Source organism: Lissotriton vulgaris, chromosome 2_1 (assembly GCF_964263255.1).
Source record: "Lissotriton vulgaris chromosome 2_1, aLisVul1.2, whole genome shotgun sequence".
In the NCBI taxonomy this organism is placed as follows: Eukaryota; Metazoa; Chordata; class Amphibia; order Caudata; family Salamandridae; genus Lissotriton; species Lissotriton vulgaris.
In genome coordinates, this window is record NC_141687.1 from 1,361,243,994 (window position 1) to 1,361,262,472 (window position 18,479).

The 18,479-nt window shown below is 43.3% G+C and overlaps 1 protein-coding gene across 1 annotated transcript in view; it reads left to right on the top strand.

Annotated features, from left to right (window-relative positions):
* Positions 1-18,479, top strand: part of LOC147732599 (contactin-associated protein-like 5) — an 864,951-nt gene that overhangs the window by 31,182 nt on the left and 815,290 nt on the right. Inside the window, exon 4 of the mRNA XM_086954286.1 lies at positions 13,938-14,081. Within this exon, the coding sequence (XP_086810412.1) occupies positions 13,938-14,081 (144 nt within the window). The remainder of the gene's footprint in view (positions 1-13,937; positions 14,082-18,479) is intronic.

An 18,479-nucleotide genomic window follows, 5' to 3' on the forward strand; every position in this document is an offset into this window, starting at 1 on the left:
GAGTCCCTTGCTCACTTTGCCACTGGATTCAAGCAAGCCGGGCCGAAGACGGCTGAAATGCCAGAAACCGGTCCTCGGAAGCTTGTTTCCGGTCCAGGGAAGGCATGGCTTGGCAGTTCGGGCTGGACTGTTCCCATGAGGCACAGGGTCAGACTGATTTGCATATGCCCATGTCTGAACTGGGGTGGCAGAGTGGGCTAAAGAACGGTGATGGGTTAAACCTAGATCTGTTGACTGGGTGTGAGTGTTTGATTGATTCATATGCTCCGTCCATCACCACCCCCTTATGTACCACTTTGTTTGCCATAAGTTGGCAGGGTATGCTCAGACGTGAGTCCCTTGCCCACTTTGCCACTGGATTCAAGCAAGCCGGGCTGAAGACGGCTGAAATGCCAGAAACCGATCAGACAGATCGATATGAAGCCAGCTGCCAGATTAGACTTATTTGCTGAAGAAATGTGGCAGAGTGGGCTAAAGAACAGTGATGGGTTAAACCCAGATCTGTTGACTGGGTGTGAGTGTTTGATTGATTCATATGCTCCGTCCATCACCACCCCCTTATGTGCCACTGAGTTTGAAAGTGGCAACTCTCTTGAAAGATCACAGACACTTCAAAAACAGGCTTGCTCAGTTGTGGTTGAATTTTCAGGGGTTGGAAGCAAAGTAAAATCCTGGGAACAAAACACAGTATCTATACAGACCGAATAATAACCTATCATGTACTTGGCTCTCAGAGGCACAAACAGTAACAAATGTTAACATGATCAACTTAACTCAATGTAATTATATATTATCACTGATATCTAGAATACGGCTGAGCTAGGAAAAGCAAAATTAGACTATTTGAGGGGACACAAAGCAATTGTCATCTGTCTCCCAGAAACCTGGTCTGTTATTAAATCTTCAGTTACATCCTTTTATGCATTTCATAGCCTGGCCATTCAGTCCAATCTTGGTCATGAAAAGGGAGCATTGCTATTCTCCTCTTGATTAATATTGATTAGCAGGCTAACATTATCCCATCCTCGGGACTCCGTGTAGAACGAGCATCCAGGTTTGAATGCGGGTGGCATGGTTTGGAGTAAGTGTAACTAGAGCCAGCGCCCTTTCCTACGGTCTCCATGAGGCACCACTACAGCTAGATTCTAATTGTTCCTTTCACAGAAGGATGGAAGGTTGCCACACTGTAAGTACGCCGTGTGGTTCTTGATTGACCAAGAGTAGGGTGCACCTTAGCGTGTGCCTACCGCTCGGGCCATTGTAATAGGTCCTGATGAAATTCTGATAATATCACGCACTGGTTGAAACATGTAGACCACCACGATCACTATTTTAGACATATACACCACAGGTCAATCTAACCTATCTTGGTGTCCCACTTTGTTTTAACCATTGTCTTTTTGCTCCATATTAAACTTTTAGAGAGTTAAATAAAGACAATTTTTAACCCCACCTTTTCACTCACTTACATCACTGTTGTAAATAATCATGCTCCACTGTAAACAGGTGTTGCAGCACACCCGGGTAGTATTCGGCTACTCAGGTGGGACCCAAATGATGAAGCATGTCACCAACTAGGTTGGTGAGTGAGGGGTTTTTTTTAGAAAAGGAACTATTTCCTTTTCTTCCATGTTTACCTCCTCATCGCTATGATATTCTATATCCGCGGGGTTTACTCCTTTATTTGATTTTGGTTCATATCCCAGGGGGACTGGGAGTATCCCTTATTAAAACCATCACTCTCTATTTGTTAGATAACGTTATCCCATATCACAATAATTGTCTTTAATGTTTAAGGACTGGCTTTCCAATGAGTATGTAATCAATAAGCTACGCCTTGCTTTTTTAAAAACAGTTACTTACTACTCGGGCAGCAGAACAATGGTATGCTTTGTAATATATTTGAGTTCATAAAGTTAACAATTGATAGAAGATAAGCCCACCTGATTTATTATCACTGGTGACCTAAATGTGAGGTTTCCAACAAAACCTACACGTTTTGGGAACTCTAATTTGGAAGATAGCTGGAATATCTCAGAGTCTCAGTTCCCAGGTTACTGTACAGCAGGCAAATGTGGGATTCTTCTCTTGGGGGACTGAAGTCATCAGGCGCTATAATCTTAAATGGAAGAATGGCTCCTGATATACCAGAGAAGGCAAATAGGCTCGGCCCCAAGGGTTTCTCAGTTACTGATTTTATGATAATAACCTATTTGATGTATGATGTTGTTACTTAAAGGTCATAAATTCTCTATATAGTGATCAAGTTTTTCTTCGACTGGTAATTCCCTTGCCTGCCAAAAAAAACCAGACTGATCTCTGGCAACAGCTGGGGGCCTAATTGATATCTCTAAGACAAATGCATGCCTTCTTTGGAGCCCTTGGAAAATTACGCTCTTCAATAACTTTAAGGAACCTTTCGATATTGCGATATTGTATCACTTGATTCCTCTTTTGGAGACCCTGTTACTTCACATCAATCATTTACATCTCTACTGCAAAATATGAAAGACACAGTAAAGTAAAATCTCCAACATGTTATGTCATACGGGGCAATGAGGAAGTCAAATTGTCAAAGGAGATAAACAAACTGACACAAAACAGTTTTCTCGTTTTCCACAGTGGATATGTAAACAATAAGATGAATGTGTGTAGCCCAGAAGACAAGAATGTGGGATTTGAATTGTTAACAATCAATAACATGCCACACATAAAAATAATTCTACATCCTTTTTGAGTATTGTAGCCCTAAGCTGCAGCACAAAAATCAAATCCTCTGTAAATCTGATAATTGTGTAAGTCTGGGTAGTTTATATTACAAGTCTATAAAAGAAGAAAGCGGTTATTCATTCACCTGAGTTAAGCAACTAGTTATGTGACTATATTCCCCCTCCAGATTATGATCAAATAGTTGCCCATATAACTAGAGTGAGATCATCCTCCGCCATGGGTTCAGATGAGATTCGGATTGCTGTGTAAAACAAAGTGCTGTATCATGGGCCAAAATATTGAGCCCATTATTTGTGCATTATTACAACATTGGTGTAATTTTGAAATCATGGAATGGGAGTATCATCATCCTGCTTCACAAAAATGTTTGTAAGAGGTTTCTAGGAAACTATAGACATATTGCTCTAATTTATGTGGTGAGGAAAACCTTTCCTCTGGACTTTTGGAACAGGTAAAATTATGGGCTCAGGCAGCGAACATAAATCCTATGGAGCAGTCAGGCTTCAGAGCTAATCATTCTGCACAGGACAATATTGGAGTGTTACAATTTATTTTAGACACATTTGTCGAGGAAAAGCACCAAGCTGTATGTTAGAAATGGGATTTCTGGTTGGTTAGGGCTTGCGCCTAAGCCATGCAGAAACCACCCCTCTAGTCATGTCAAGGGAGTTACACGCTGTAGATAACTCCTGCTAACCCCCTTGGTAGCTTGGCACGAGCAATCAGACTTATTCCAGAGGCAATGTGTAAAGCATTTGCGCAACACACACACACAGCAGCAACACACTAGGCACATTACAAAAGAAACTTCACACGAGGTTATATCAAAAATAGACTTTGTATTATCATTAACACAAAATTCCATCATAATCACATAATCTACACTGTGCCAACTGGCACTAGGCAATATTCACAGGGAACTATATAAAGGACAGGGCCAATCGGGCCACTGTCAGAACCATCACAAAGCACAAGTAGCGAATGTAAAACACAACCAGTAACTATTGGCACAAAAATGACCTCAGCATTATATCTAGGAACATAAACACATTATGTCTGCATCACAGTAGGCATAAAACACACTAGGCCCCAACCTCAATAGCATAAACACAATACACAATAGAAATCATTCTAAAACATCATAGCATGACATTAGGCATCACAAGCATAAACCCATTGTGCAATAAAACACATTAGATCAGACATGAAGACCATAAGCATAATCATTAGGCATGCACCATATTAGGATTTAACCTGTTATGCCTAAACACAGAACTGACACCAGGCCAACTGGCCTTTCACTGGTGCTCAAATGCCCTATGTCCAAAATGTCAGGGCTTCTAGTGGTGCCTCCCAAATGGCCAACTGGCTGCCTCGGCAGCGTAACCAAAGTGCGCAAATGCGCTGGGGCATGGGGTGCAACTCACCCCTTCTTCATCTAAAAAAGAAATGCCCCCCTCATTGCAGCTGCCTGCACTCTCGTAGGGCCAGTAGTGCCAGTCCTCTAGGAGGACTGGCACCACTGTGCCTCCTGGGTCCCCACTGGGACTATACAATAAAATGGCCCCCAACGTTGCAGCTGCCCACTGTCCGGCGGGGCAGCTGTGAAAATGGGCCCTGGCACCACTGTGCCTCTTGAGTCCCCCCACTGGGACTTCTACAAACAATTGGGTCTCTCGGTGCAGCTGCCCTCCAAGAGGCGGTGCAGCTGGAAAAATAAGCACAGACACCACTGTGCTTTCTGAGCCCCCAGACCGGGACTCCACCAAGATTTCCCACAGAGGAAAATAGCCATTCAAGTCTCACTCACCGGGGTCAAGAAGGACTCCCCCCGTCTTCTCCTCCAGTCAGGGGGGAGGACCAAACAAGTGCCTCAGCCTCCGGTCACCGGCGAAGGAGCAGGGCTCTCTCTCTCCTCATGGGAGCCCAGTGCAGGCAAGCTCCGACTTCCCTGGGCCCGCCTATAACCAGGCAGCTTGCCTGGCTTTTTTTTTGCCCACAAGCGATTGGCAGCCCTAGTAGCTTCTTCTCCCGGCCATCTCTGATTGGTGGGCCGTGTATTAGCCCCACCCACAAACAGGCAAAGCGTCTGCCTGTCTTCCGGGCCGCAGCAGTTCCTTTCTTCTTGTGGCGAAGTGCGGGGTGGGCTACCACCGTAACATAAAACACAACAGCGGGGTGGGCTCCTGCTGTACCACACATGAACCAACATGCGGGGTGGGCTCCCACTGAATTCACATAAGCAGGGTAGGCTCCCGCTGTAGGGTCATCAATGTAGTAGAACCTATACGAATATGGGGTGGGCTCTCGTTGCTAGGAGCACACAATGTGGGGTAGGCTCCCGCTGATCAACAGCACAAATGCGGAGTGGGCTCCTGCTCCTTGCAGCAACTCGGGGGAATTCCTTCACCGGGGATTACCTCTTCATAATGTGCAGTTCAGCCCAGTACTCTCCTCTCGTCCTAGAGCAGAAATATAGCGCTCAGGGGGCGCTAAACCCAAAATGCAGAGGGGCAGAGCTGGGCACAGGTAGGCCAGCAAGTAGGGACCCCCAGGAAGCTGCAGCTGGGTCCCACGGCGGTTCCTCCTTGCCCAGCAGTCCTTCAGCCTCCCAAAACAGGTACAAGTAAGCACACCCTTCATGGGGTCACAGCCCCAATACTTATACTGCAAGGGTCCTTGTTCTCCCATTGCACAGGGCTCTGCGCCCAATTCACACCAGTTCTGGAGGCACTCACACCTTCCTCTCTGTCAGTGTAGGCTATGGCCCCAGACATACCACAAGGGGGCGGAGCCAGCATTGTGAAAGGCAGGCTCTGTCCTATTTAGGCCCAAGTGCTACTCCTTCCACCACTCCTAATGCAGATTGGCCTATTCAGCCTAGTGCCGATTCACCCAGCCCCTGTCACTCCAGAGCCAGACATTCAATACACATCAGGCAGGCACAAAGACTCACAGCACACAGAAATGCCCACTTCTAAAAGTGGCATTTCTAAAAGAGTTATAATAAATCTGCACACACCATTGCTTAGCATTTATTATCACTATTCCAACCATACCAAACTTTTCACTGCTCCTTTCATATAAGGGATTACCACTGAAACACTTATCAGGGAATCCCCAATGCATTCCTATGGGAGGGCAGCCTCACAATAGTGAGAAGCCAAAATGGCTGTTTGTAACTACCAGGACATGTCACACACTTAAGGTACATGTCCTACCTTTTACCTACAATTCACCCGGCCCATAGGGCTAGCTAGGGCCCACCTTAGGGGTTACTGACATGTAGTAAAAGGGGTGTCACAGACATGGAACACACTTTAGTTGTCACATCACAGTGGCAGTAACACTACACGCACAGGCCCTGCAATGGCAGAGGCCTGAGACAGGTTTGAAAGACTACTTTAGGTGGGTGGGGCAAAAGCGCAGCAAGCCCACCTGTAGCATTTAATTTACCAGCCCCAGGTATATGAGATACCACTTTACAAGGGACTGACAGGTAAATTAAATAGGCCAAACAGGTGTAGACCACTCTTACCATGTTTATCACAACGAGCACACACACTTTACACTGGACAGCAGTGCTAAAGTGCCCAGAGTCCCAAAACCGTCAACACCATGTCAGAAAAAAGGCTAGGAGAAAGGGAAACAGTTTAGGGATGACCCTGCAAAAGGGCCAAGTCCAACACTGTATATACCCCTTTTATTGACTGTTCAGTTCAGTTTGGCTTCTTGGACAACCTACTTTATTGCTTAAATTGATGTCTAACTTGCTTAGATTAATGTTCATTATTTCTCTCTCGAATATAATTGGGTAATAGGTCAATAACAACTAGAGGTTCTTGATAAACATGTCTATTTAGGCAGATTTTTTTCCATCAACCTTTCTCAAAAGATGCAATTTGCTAACTTAAGGAAATAAGCCTAGGCCCCAACTGGTGCCCTTCAAAACTTTTATAACTCCATTGAGAAAAGGCACTTTATTTATTATTATTACATATTTATAAAACAAGGATACATCCTACACTTATTTGGCTTTGGAATAAGCCTCCATCTCTATCTGGTCCTTATTAGATTTATACAAAGGAAAGAGCTTATAAAAGGTTTTTGGAGACTGAGCTTATTTATATCAGTGCAGATTCTTAGACTGGAGCATGGACTGTCTAGCACTTACATGCAAGCCCTTGCAAATATATTATTTTGGTGGTAACAAGCTCCTCCATGCACCAGCTTAATCCCTGCTCACAAATCTTGAATCAGGATCAGGTGATCAGTAATTTTAAATGCACATTGAGTAGTAGTCAGGACTGTCAAAATTATTGGACTCCAATACAATGATGTAATTTTCTTAAGGTTCAAGTAAATGAGCGAAGTCCTTCCCGAGACATATATTGTGGTAGTCTGAAAACATATGAAAGATGAATTGGTGCCGCTCGAGCTGCGTGTGGAGTGTTGCTCTGTACTCGTGGACGCTTTGGGGGCAAGTACTGCAGCGGAGCCCTCTAATTTGCCTATCCTGCGACCTGGGAGCACATCAGCTCGGTTACCTCGGCAGGGGGAGAGCCTGAACTGCAATCTGCCTTGGGAGCGGGACTGCGAGGTCCAGAAGTGCTAGCGCCGTCCACCGCGCGCACCTGGTTCCTCTTCCCGCCCCCTTCTCCCTCCGACCTGCCTGAAAACCTTTATAACTCCTTGCGGCCCCCGCTGGCGCGGGTGCCGCTCGAGCTGCGTGTGGAGTGTTGCTCTGTACTCGTGGACGCTTTGGGGGCAAGTACTGCAGCGGAGCCCTCTAATTTGCCTATCCTGCGACCTGGGAGCACATCGGCTCGGGCACCTCGGCAGGGGGAGAGCCTGAACTGCAATCTGCCTTGGGAGCGGGACTGCGAGGTCCAGAAGTGCTAGCGCCGTCCACCGTGCGCACCTGGTTCCTCTTCGCGCCCCCTTCTCTCCTCCTCTATTTTAACCACGCCTGGAACGCGTACGCGGGACGCGCGCGGACGAAGAAGCGGGCGAAGACCGGGCGAAGACCGGGCCAAGAGCGGGCCCGTTTGTGCCCGTTCGTGGCCGGTAGTGACCGGACCGGGCTACCCCCCTAAATCTTCCTGCTGCCTGATTTCCCGTGGATCATGGTCGGACGCGAAACCAGGAGCAAATCCCTGTTGGCTGGAGGATCTCAATCTGCCGCAGGAGGTATGGAGAAGTTTCTTACTAGGGCTAATAACATTATTGACAAAGAAATTGTCACACTGGAGAAACGACTGTCCAAGGAACTAATGTCTCTTAAACGTTCTAGTATGGGCCCTTTTGCTAATGCCAAAACTCCTGAAAGACCTACTGACTGCTTGCCTGTGGTGGATGCCCAACTTTTACTTCCCGATTCTGCCCCCCCGCTAAGTGTAGACTCTGTTGTGATATCTAATCCCTCCATCGTCGTTGCTGATTCTAGCCATGTCTCCGATTGTGCAAATGTTTCCTTTACCTCTGTAAATGATGGAAATTCTACCCTCCTTACAACTCGGGGGGAAAAGAAGGGGCTATTAAGAAACGGAAGAGACAATATAACAGTAAGGGTAAAAATACCGGGAGGGCATCTAAAACAGCTAGAATAGATGGAGCATCTGTATTGTTGAATTCCAACGGTGGAGGGAGCTTACCTAGTAACGATATTTCTATGGATAAAATAGCAACCCTACTAAAATCGATTATTTTTCCACTAGAGGCCAAACTAGATAGGCTTGATTTCAGAATGTCTAATATTGAGAAATCAACTGCTATACTTTTAGCTAACTCCTCCAAGCCTAATTGTTCTGGTCTCCCTCCTAGCATGCCTACTCCCCAAATTATTCCTCCAACTACTGTGCCCCAATTCCTGTTTCAACGACCACAAGCATCCAACCTGTTCCCCAAGTTTCTAACTCGGTTAGCCTAGTTGCCTCACAGAATATCCAAGGCCCCCCCCCCAGGTTTGCATATCCCACCCGCACTTATGTCTATCGATACCCAAGGGCCCCCACCCGAAGATCTCAAAACTCCAAGAATTAGACGGCCTGACCTCCCACCGGAGGCCAACCGGTTTATGGTAATTCTGGCAGGAGCACCTCCATTAGATAGGGGTGAAACTGAAACCTTTAACTCCCTTAAAAACCAAGTTATAAAATGGCTTAATTGGAACCGACCCTTACCGGCACACCTGCACAATGAAGTTATCATGGTGAGGAGGGTACCATGGATTGGTAAAACCCCTAAATCCATCAAGGGAGACTGTATCACTGTCAGTTTTAGAGACCCACGTACAGTGTCTTACATATGTGCGGGTGTTAATAGGTCATTAGATTCCACTATCCAGACTCTCCCTGTCTCCTTTTTCTTCCCACCACCTATTAACCCCATGTACTATGATGGAAGCAATGAATGGACTAGGGTTGAACGTAGGGGAAGGCCTTTTCGCCCAAGATACACCAGATTGCCCCCATTTCAGCCCCCGCAGAACACCTTCTGGGATTATAATCGATATAGTTGTCTCGATGGGCTTGAAGGAGTCGACTGACTACCCAGTGTTTCCACCACTGTTCCCCCTCTACCCATCGAGACTAATTCTGTCGATAGCGGGGCTACTGTGGAGTATTATACCTTACCAGTAACGGTTGGCAAAATAACTTCTGATCTACCCGATCTGATCCCCTTAACTCTCGATAAACCAACTGAAGTCCACCTTTCACCACTCGATGAGGCTATTGCTGATAGGGGATGTACAATGATTTCTCCCTTAGAAGAGACATCTACCCCAAGTGATCAAGGGTATTCCATGGTGAGCTGGAATATAGCTGGCTGGCGCCAGAGAGCTTCGGCTCTAGGGTGGAGGGAACTTATTCTTGGGTTTGATATTTTATGTTTACAGGAAACATGGTCCACTATAGACATTCATTTTGATGGTTTTGTTTCTTATAACTGTGTTGCCCAGGAATCTGTTATGGGGAGGGCAAAAGGGGGCCTGCTTGTTCTTATATCAGTTGATCTCCCGATAACTGTAGGTTCATATTCTACTGTTGGCACACATTCACAAATTCTGGAATTACAAGCAAAAAAGGGTAGGAACACTTTACTGATCAATCATTACAATAACACATTTGATCCTACCAGCACCCTGGTTGTGGACGAACTGGAAGCCTTCTTAAATAAAATCTGTAATAAATCCCACACATCCTACGACATCATATGGGGAGGGGACTTCAACATCAGAACGTGCCCGCACTCTCAAACCCCAGTTTGTGGGTTTGATGGGGATTCGGGGGAGTATTTAGCACATTTTCAACACTCCCCATATGGGACTTCCCTTAATGGTCTTCTGTTAAAATTTGATTTAGTTATTCACCAACCAGCTCTTGATAAATTGGGCAATATTGTTCCAACGTTCAAAGGGAGGGATACTGAGTCGGTTATTGACCATTTGTTGATTTCAACCCTTTTGGTGCCATTCTGTACAGTGCCAATAATTAAGGACTATTGTCTGAGCGATCATAATGCCCTAACTATGTCTATTCTTATCTGGGGCCCCAGAATTACGCCTACAGGCAGGGTTGTTGACAATATTGTTCCAAGTAGGCCTAATGGAACCCGGATAAAGTGGTGTACAGAAAATCAGAAAAACTACATAGTACAGTTGTGGTAGGTGGTTCCAGACAGATATTCCGCTGTCTGGAAGTCAATGCCCTCCCTATGGGTATTATAGCGGATTTTGAGGATCTAGGCACTATTATTAATAGAATTTTTACTAACAATAAGATCAATTCTAGACGGGATAAGGTTGGCTGGTTCGACCAAGCCTGTACAACAGCGCTAAAAACCCTTAAGCAAGCACTGTCCAATCTCCCAAGAGACAGGGAAGTGATTAAAACCTTGCGGTCCAATTATAACATAGAACTTAAACGCAGGAAAAACGAACTCCGGGAACAAGCCTGGGACAATCTGGATTGTGCTGCAGCTCTCCGGGACTGTAAATTGTTTTGGAGTACTATTAATGCCCCATTCCTCCAGAAAGAAGATTTCCCAGTACTTACCGCATTAGTAAGCGAAGATAGCTGGGTCCGATATTTTTCAGGAATTTTTGACCCCCCTGAGGAGTCTTATGATAAAATCTGTATGAATCCCCAGCTGACCCCGCAGCCTTTGGGAATCACCATCCGAGAAGTAGTAACGGCAATTAATTCTAGTAAAGGAGGTAAAGCCCCGGGACCTGACGGGGTCCCGATAGATCTATACAAACATGATCTGGCCCTTTGGAGCCCCCTATTGACCCAGGTCTTTAATGCTGCCACTGATTTCTCCACCCCGGCAACCTGGAGTGAATCCGTTATTATCCCGATTTATAAGAAGGGAGATAGAGGGGAGGCCAAAAACTACCGTCCCATCTCCCTTTTAGACTCCTCCCTTAAAATCATGAGCCGGGTACTACTACTACGCCTGGAGGAGTGGGCGACCGATAACAATATCCTGGCACAATCCCAATATGGCTTTAGAAAGGGTTTGGGGACCATTGACCAGTGCATCAACCTCAACCTTTTAATAGGTAAATATACTAAGGTCAAATCAGGCTCCTTATTTCTTTGTTTTGCGGACCTCTCTAGTGCCTTCGACCTGGTGAATCATTCCCTGCTGTGGACAACCCTTCTTGATATGGGAGCACCCTCAGCTATTATCCATTTCTTAGCTAGGTTATATTCCAACCTTACCACACAGATTCGATATTGACCAGCAGGAGAGTGTACGAGAAAGATTATGGTAAAATCAGGCATTAGGCAGGGGTGCGTATTGGCCCCCTTGCTTTTTTCCCTTTTTATTAATTCTATGGAACAAGAATTAAAACAGGTCCAAGCAGATGCACCACAAGCAGGTGGCCTACCAATTCCAGTGTTGTTATATGCGGACGATACGGTTTTATTATCTAGAACCCCAATCGGCCTCCAGCGGCTAATGAACTGTTTTTATGATTTTATTCAGGGCAAGAAACTCAAAATTAACAATTCTAAAACATTCATAATGGTCTGTGGCAAAAAGGTGAATCACCCTAAGTCTTTCTATTTTAAAGATAACAGAATTGAGGTTGTAGATAACTTCTGTTATCTGGGCATTACTTTTAACCGCATCCGTGCGGCGCAGATTCTTCCCCGGTGCTGGACATTCCAGAACAGGGTGCGGTCGTGACGGAACCATTCCGTCATCAGCACAGCTCAACCGTGACTGATGACGGAATGGTTCCGTCACCAGCATCGAAGGGGTTAACAGTCGGGGCTCATGGACACCTGAACAAACTAACATAAAAGCCAGGATGGGGAAGGCTACACTAGGTGTCTTCCGATTTGCCAATAAACTGGGCAGCCGACGGATTCCAGCAATGTTAAATATTTATAGACACAGATGTTCATCAATAGCACTTTATGGTTCAGGGGTATGGGGGTACGGGTCTAACAAAGACTTGCAAATTCTGGAAAATTTGTTTCTGAAACGGCTACTTTGTTTACCCTCATTGGCATCTAACTACCTGGTCCACGAGGAACTAAGGTTGGACCATATAGCCGATTTAATCGAATTGAGACCTCTCCTGGTATGGAGGTCTATTTGGCTGAAGGACGAAACAAGTTTCACAAAGAGCATTATCAAAGATTGTTTGTTTTTGGATAATTTCAAGAATATACCATGGATAAAGTATGTGACCACTACTTTTAAAGAACTTTTTGATTTGGATGTACGCAAAGATCCCGAGATTGTAACTACTTTATCCAAAAAGGAGGTGAAAGAAGAATTTATGAGGGTAAAATTCGTTAAACGGAAAGCAGATACAAGTAACTACTCAACCCATGCTTTCTATTCCTCCAATGTAAACGAGGGTCCTGGTTTGCCTACCTATCTTAAAATAATCTACAGGCAATCTCACCAATTCGTCCTATCCAGATTTAGACTTGGTATTGTCCACAACCTTGTGGCCTTTCCAAAAATGAAAAATTATCCAACATCTGCTTGTCCATGTGATGGACTAACCAAACAAAGTACCCTTCATTTTATGTTAATCTGCCCCCTTTATAAAGCCCTACGTATTGTCTATCTGAAACCGTTATTTAAAAAATATTCTGTGTCTTCTACTTCAAATGCCATGAAATTGTTATTTTCGCTTGCTAGCCCGGCTCTGTGTTTTTTTATCGCAACCTTTATCCTGAAATCTGTTGCTGCAAGAAAAAGTATGGTTTTTTAGCTATTTTTTTGTTTTTTATTGCTTGACTTCTGTATGCCCTGAAAACAACCTATGATGATATGTACTTTCCCTGTGTAATGTTACATGTACGATTTTATCTGTGTACTTTTATGACGTTTTTTTAAACTGTCGAATAAAGTTTATAAACTGAAACTGAATTGGTAACAATAGTTATGAACAAATCCAATCATACCTCTCTTTTAAAAAATTCACAGGGTGAAATGCTTTCATGAACAGGTAATATTCCTCCTAATTAGTTGTTGCAGAGATGGAGCGGTTATCCCTCGGATTATGTAATCTAAAATGTATGTACATTAGGCTCCCAAAATGTATTCCATTCACCTCATCTTTTTTTCTGCTTTGAGAGCTATCAGAAATCACTTTTATTATACTTTAATTGTGAATGTTAATATCCCAAGACATTATGAATTGATGCAATTGACACATTCTCCTAAGGCACAAATCAATTATATGGTGTTTAAATTATTTAGAGGTTTCTTTTCGATATTTTAAAAATGTTATTTTGTAATAATAAAATCATGGTTTATTGCATCTTAACTGTTTGAATTTGTTTACATTTTACACTGATTCTAAATGATCATTAATGTATCATAGTGTTGATCTATGTTGAGGCCTAGGTCCGATATTTCATAACATGTAATGAAATGAAATTAAATAGATATTGCTTCTATTCCTGGTCTTAATATACTGGTGTTATTAAATCCAACCCTAATTCAAAGGTATATTGACCCATTTCATGTGTATCATATATATTTATTTAACATTACCTGTCATGAACCTGACTTTTGAAATCGGCTGTATTTTAAAATATATTTTTAGGCAGCAGCTTATATTTTTGGTAACTATGTAAAGGTTCAGAAATTATCAAACTATTGATGATTTAATTCTAACTCTTAGAAGTGATGTTGTAATTAAGAATTGTCATTTTTCTTTCCTAAAGCTCAGTTTTGGAGGTATTCCAATGCGAGGAAAACCAGGAGCTGTTCAGAAGAACAACTTCCACGGCTGTATTGAAAATCTGTATTACAATGGAATCAATATAATTGACCTAGCGAAGAGAAGGAAGCCACAGATCTACTCAGAGGTAGGAATAGAAGCAAACTTTCAATGAACACATTTGTAATTCATTAAAATATGTTGAGAAGAATGCATTGATTATATCACTTTGTAATTTTAAATATTTATAAAAGCTAACCACACTTCATGATATTAGGCTTTCCATTGAGCACTGGAGCTCTGAAATCTATGCTAAATGACTTTCTACTGGGCACATATTGAAATAACCATTGTCCCTAATTATGGCCTTATAGACTGAACATTGCATGACAATATTCTGTTAGAGGTGCAACCGGGTTGAGTTTCTAACAGAGCCGCCACTCTGTAAAGAACAAAGAAACCAAGTAGCAAACTACTTCAAACCCCCAAAATCAATACAGCACGTTGGGGAGGTAGAAGCTTTGTTATGGGCACAGTGAAACTATGGAAGTCACTCCCGCTAGACATCAAGAACAGCCCTACGTTACCGTCCTTTAGAAAATCACTAAAAACCTGGCTGTTTTAGGCAGAGACAAAATCGTCTTCTTTGAACTTGTTTGAATTTGTATGTTTCCTAAGGAGTAGCTGCTGGCTTTGAACCTATAAATTAGTTCATAACAAATTTGAATTGTAGTGTACATAGATTATTTTTCTCAAGGTGTGCCACTGGTAAGTTGAGGAACTGGGAGTAAACAACTGATGTGATTTAAAAAAATGAAAATTTATATTTTTTGCAAAAGTTTTGAACAGAGCAGATAAGTATACCGATTGTGTCTCTGCAAAGATAGTAACAGTTAAATACTTCACAGTCTTATATTGAGGACTGAATTCTGTTCAAGCTTCTACAGATAATCTTGGAAATAGTCTGAAAGTATTGGTTCCCTTGCTCAACTTTATTTTAGCTTATAAATACTAGACTTTTCAGAAGTGTTAGGTGTAAAAGGAGAAATGAACACATTTATGCTGTTTTCTTCACAGACAAAAACCTCGACTCAAGTAAATTTTGGATGAGCTGGTGGCCCTAAATCCTCTGAAATTAATCACAGTAAAAAAGTGTGGGGTTTTGAATGCTGTGGTGAATATACAGGGTGCAGGCCATGACACAAAAAGGGCGGGTAATGTGTCTGTCTTAGTATGTCTTAGTATGTTGGTAACAAATGAATTTAGTTTATTATTTATGATGAAAGGCAGTAGGAAGAAGGCTGTTATGGCAATGAATGTACTCTAGTCTCTTTAACAGGAATTTTGATATCCTGTGCCTTTTTGTGTTAGAAAGGGTCTGTTTTGCAAACATATCATTACAGTTCTGTAAATCCCAAACTAGGCTATCTATACCCATGTGGAGATTATATTTAAAGGAGAGAATATCTTTGAACTAAGCCTTTGATGACAAAACATGAACTTCAGTGGGGGTGATCCAATGGCCACTATTAAAAAGATACTGATATTGATATGTGACTTGTTGTGTCTCGGATGGCTCTTCTGTTTTTTCTATGTGAGGAGTTAGCACATTTAGTCACCAGATCTGTGAAAAATGGTTAAAAATGTATTTAAAACATCATTGAAAGTGAAATTACATTATTTGCTTTAAAAAAATGTATGTTCAAAAGCTTAATCTTATTTAATCTCATGAAGTAATTGAGTAGTATTTTGAAGTCAACAGTATTTAAATATGCCTGTTTGAATTAAGGGATTTTTATGAACGCTGCGTATTTAATGAGGATACCACTCTTAATGTGAAAGGCAATTGGTCTGGTATCCCTTAGAGTAATAAGAAGTTATGTTTCTTTGCCTGTTCTCAAGAAATGATTGTACACATGTTAGTTGTGTGCCCTTGATTGAATGAGAAAAAAATGCATACTGCCTCCTCTGGTATCTTTTGTTTTAATGCATTATAATGATATTGTGAATAGCTTTATGAATGCTGTCAAGATGGAGGTGTCTCTTTCTGTGAATGAATGTAGTAAGACATTTTTAGAGGTGTGCTCAAATTAATGTTTTCCGTTAATGAATGCTCAAATGCATTTTTCATGATGGCTTTTATAAACTAGAGAAGATGATCATGTTTGAAATGAAGGGGAAGAAATACTATTCACTATAGTATATGATTTTAGTAATAATTAAAAAAAAGAATATCCAGACTACTTTAAATGGGCAATGAATACACTTAAGAAAGTAAAGAAATATGAGTAAGAGAGATACACTCTTCAGTTACGTGCAGGAATACGTGACACAAATAGTTACACATTTTCTTAAATTTGTCTAAGAATGCTTCCCAAATGAACTGAACAATCCATTCAAAATATTGTATAGAGTTTACGACAAATATCTCTAGGCCGGAAGCATCCAGAACACAATCTGGCAAAAAACTGTTTGCTAAATCGTAGTCAGGCAGTAAGAAAGCATGCATGCCCAATTCAAACTTTCAGTCCCTTCCTCCTAAGAAGTTACACTTCACTTCCAGACCTTTTTCTTACCATCTCTGAACTGCAGTCCTCCCCCTACGCCCACTGTCACCCCCCTCGCCCACCTCACGGCTTCTCATCTTCTCAAGCCCCATCTCCTGACTCTAGGATTGTCCTAGCCTTCCCATATGCCCTCCATACATCCTACAACCCGTGCACTCCTCTTCTACCTCTTCCCGAACTGTCTCTAAAACCTCGCACCAGGTCTTCTCCAACCAACAAAGGAGCCTTCCTTCCCCCACCTCTTCCCTAACTGCGCTCTCCCACACTCCTTTAATACATACTCTGTCCAACATTGAACACAATCTCGCAACCTTGATGACTGAACTCACTCGGCTGAGAGAAGATTTCAACTCCCTGTACTCCAAGTACCTATCTAACCGCTCTAACCCTGTTGACCCTGGCTCTCAATGCTTCTCGAATCCTCAGCTGTGGAACTCCACTCCCCTTGGCTGCTGTTCTCATAGGCCCCACCGCACATCAAATCATCTCAACGCTTCCGACCTTCATACCCTCTGCAACTACTACCCTCCTAATTCCTATTTTAAGGTTCCTCCCCCACCTCAATCCAACATCCCCGTTATTGTGGGGTGCAGCAGAATCCCTCCTCTCCTATCTCCCCCAGGCCACCTCTCCAATGCACCACCATCCATAAACGCTCTCCCCCCACAGACTTCCCTAAACCCCTCTCCTGCATTCTCCCTAGCTCCAACATTCCTGTCATTGTAGGGGCCCCAGATCCCCCCCCTCCCATCTCCCCAGACTCCCACCCCAACGTACCACCATCCATTCACGCCCTCCCCCCAAGACTGTAATGAACCCCTCACCTGCATGCTAGTGAACTGCTGTTCGGCTGTCAGGCACGTGACTGAAATTTCAGAAACCATTCTTAGCGAAGACATTGACAGAGCCTTTCTCACGGAAACCTGGCTCAATGACCACTCTACTTCCAGTCTTGACTTACTTTTCCCCCCGGGTTACTCTACCATCAGAAAAGACGGGACAGAGGGAATAGGGTCTGGATTAGTGATTATTTTAAAAAATGAACTCCAACTTTCCCTTGTCAAAAACCCCGGCCGCAATACCTTCGAATACCTTGAAACTAAACTTAATTCTCAAAGTTCTCCCCCAATTGGACTGCATAATATCTGCCACCCACCTGGAGACCCACTTCCCTTCATCGAGGAACTATCCAAACTTCTTTACTAATCTCTCTCTAACACAAAAAATTTCTTCCTTGGAGATTGATTTTAATCTCCACTGGAACGTGACTGATGACTCCTCAGTCAACCGCCTCACCAATCTTCTTGAGATCAAAACAACTCTGCCACTCTCCCACCCACTCCAAAGGAGCGACTCTTGACGCCATCATTACCCGGAACGACTTGGCTCCCCTCTCCAATTTCATCCCCATCGACTGGTCTGACCATCACCTCATTCTGTTCTCTATCGCAAACATGGACCCACCCTCCCTCATCAACAACATAAAAGCGTCAAAATGGACCAGAAATCTTAATTGCATCCCCCCTGGTGAACTTGAATCTAAACTCCAAACACAACTTCTGCTCACCCCTCTATCCCTAAATGCTAATGAACTCACCGAACATTTTAACAAATCTGTCATCGATGTCCAAGACCAAATTGCCCCGTCCAAACTTAAAACCCTAAGAAACATTCCATCTAAATCATGGTTCAATTCCAACCTCAATGACGAAAGGCGTGCTCTTAGACTCGCAGAAAGAACATGGAGACAACACCCTTCCCCGCCCATCTTGCTCTCCTCAGACTTGCCAGAGCCACATATAAGAAACTCATTTTCACTGAAAAGGTCTTTTTCTTCCGTACTCAACTCAATCACGCAAAATATGGACCCAGAGAGCTGTTCAACATAGTTCCAGACCAAACCTCCTCGGCCCTTCCAACCCTGACTACCACAACTTACAGATGCGAAGAAGTTCTTCACTGAAAAAATAGCCATAATA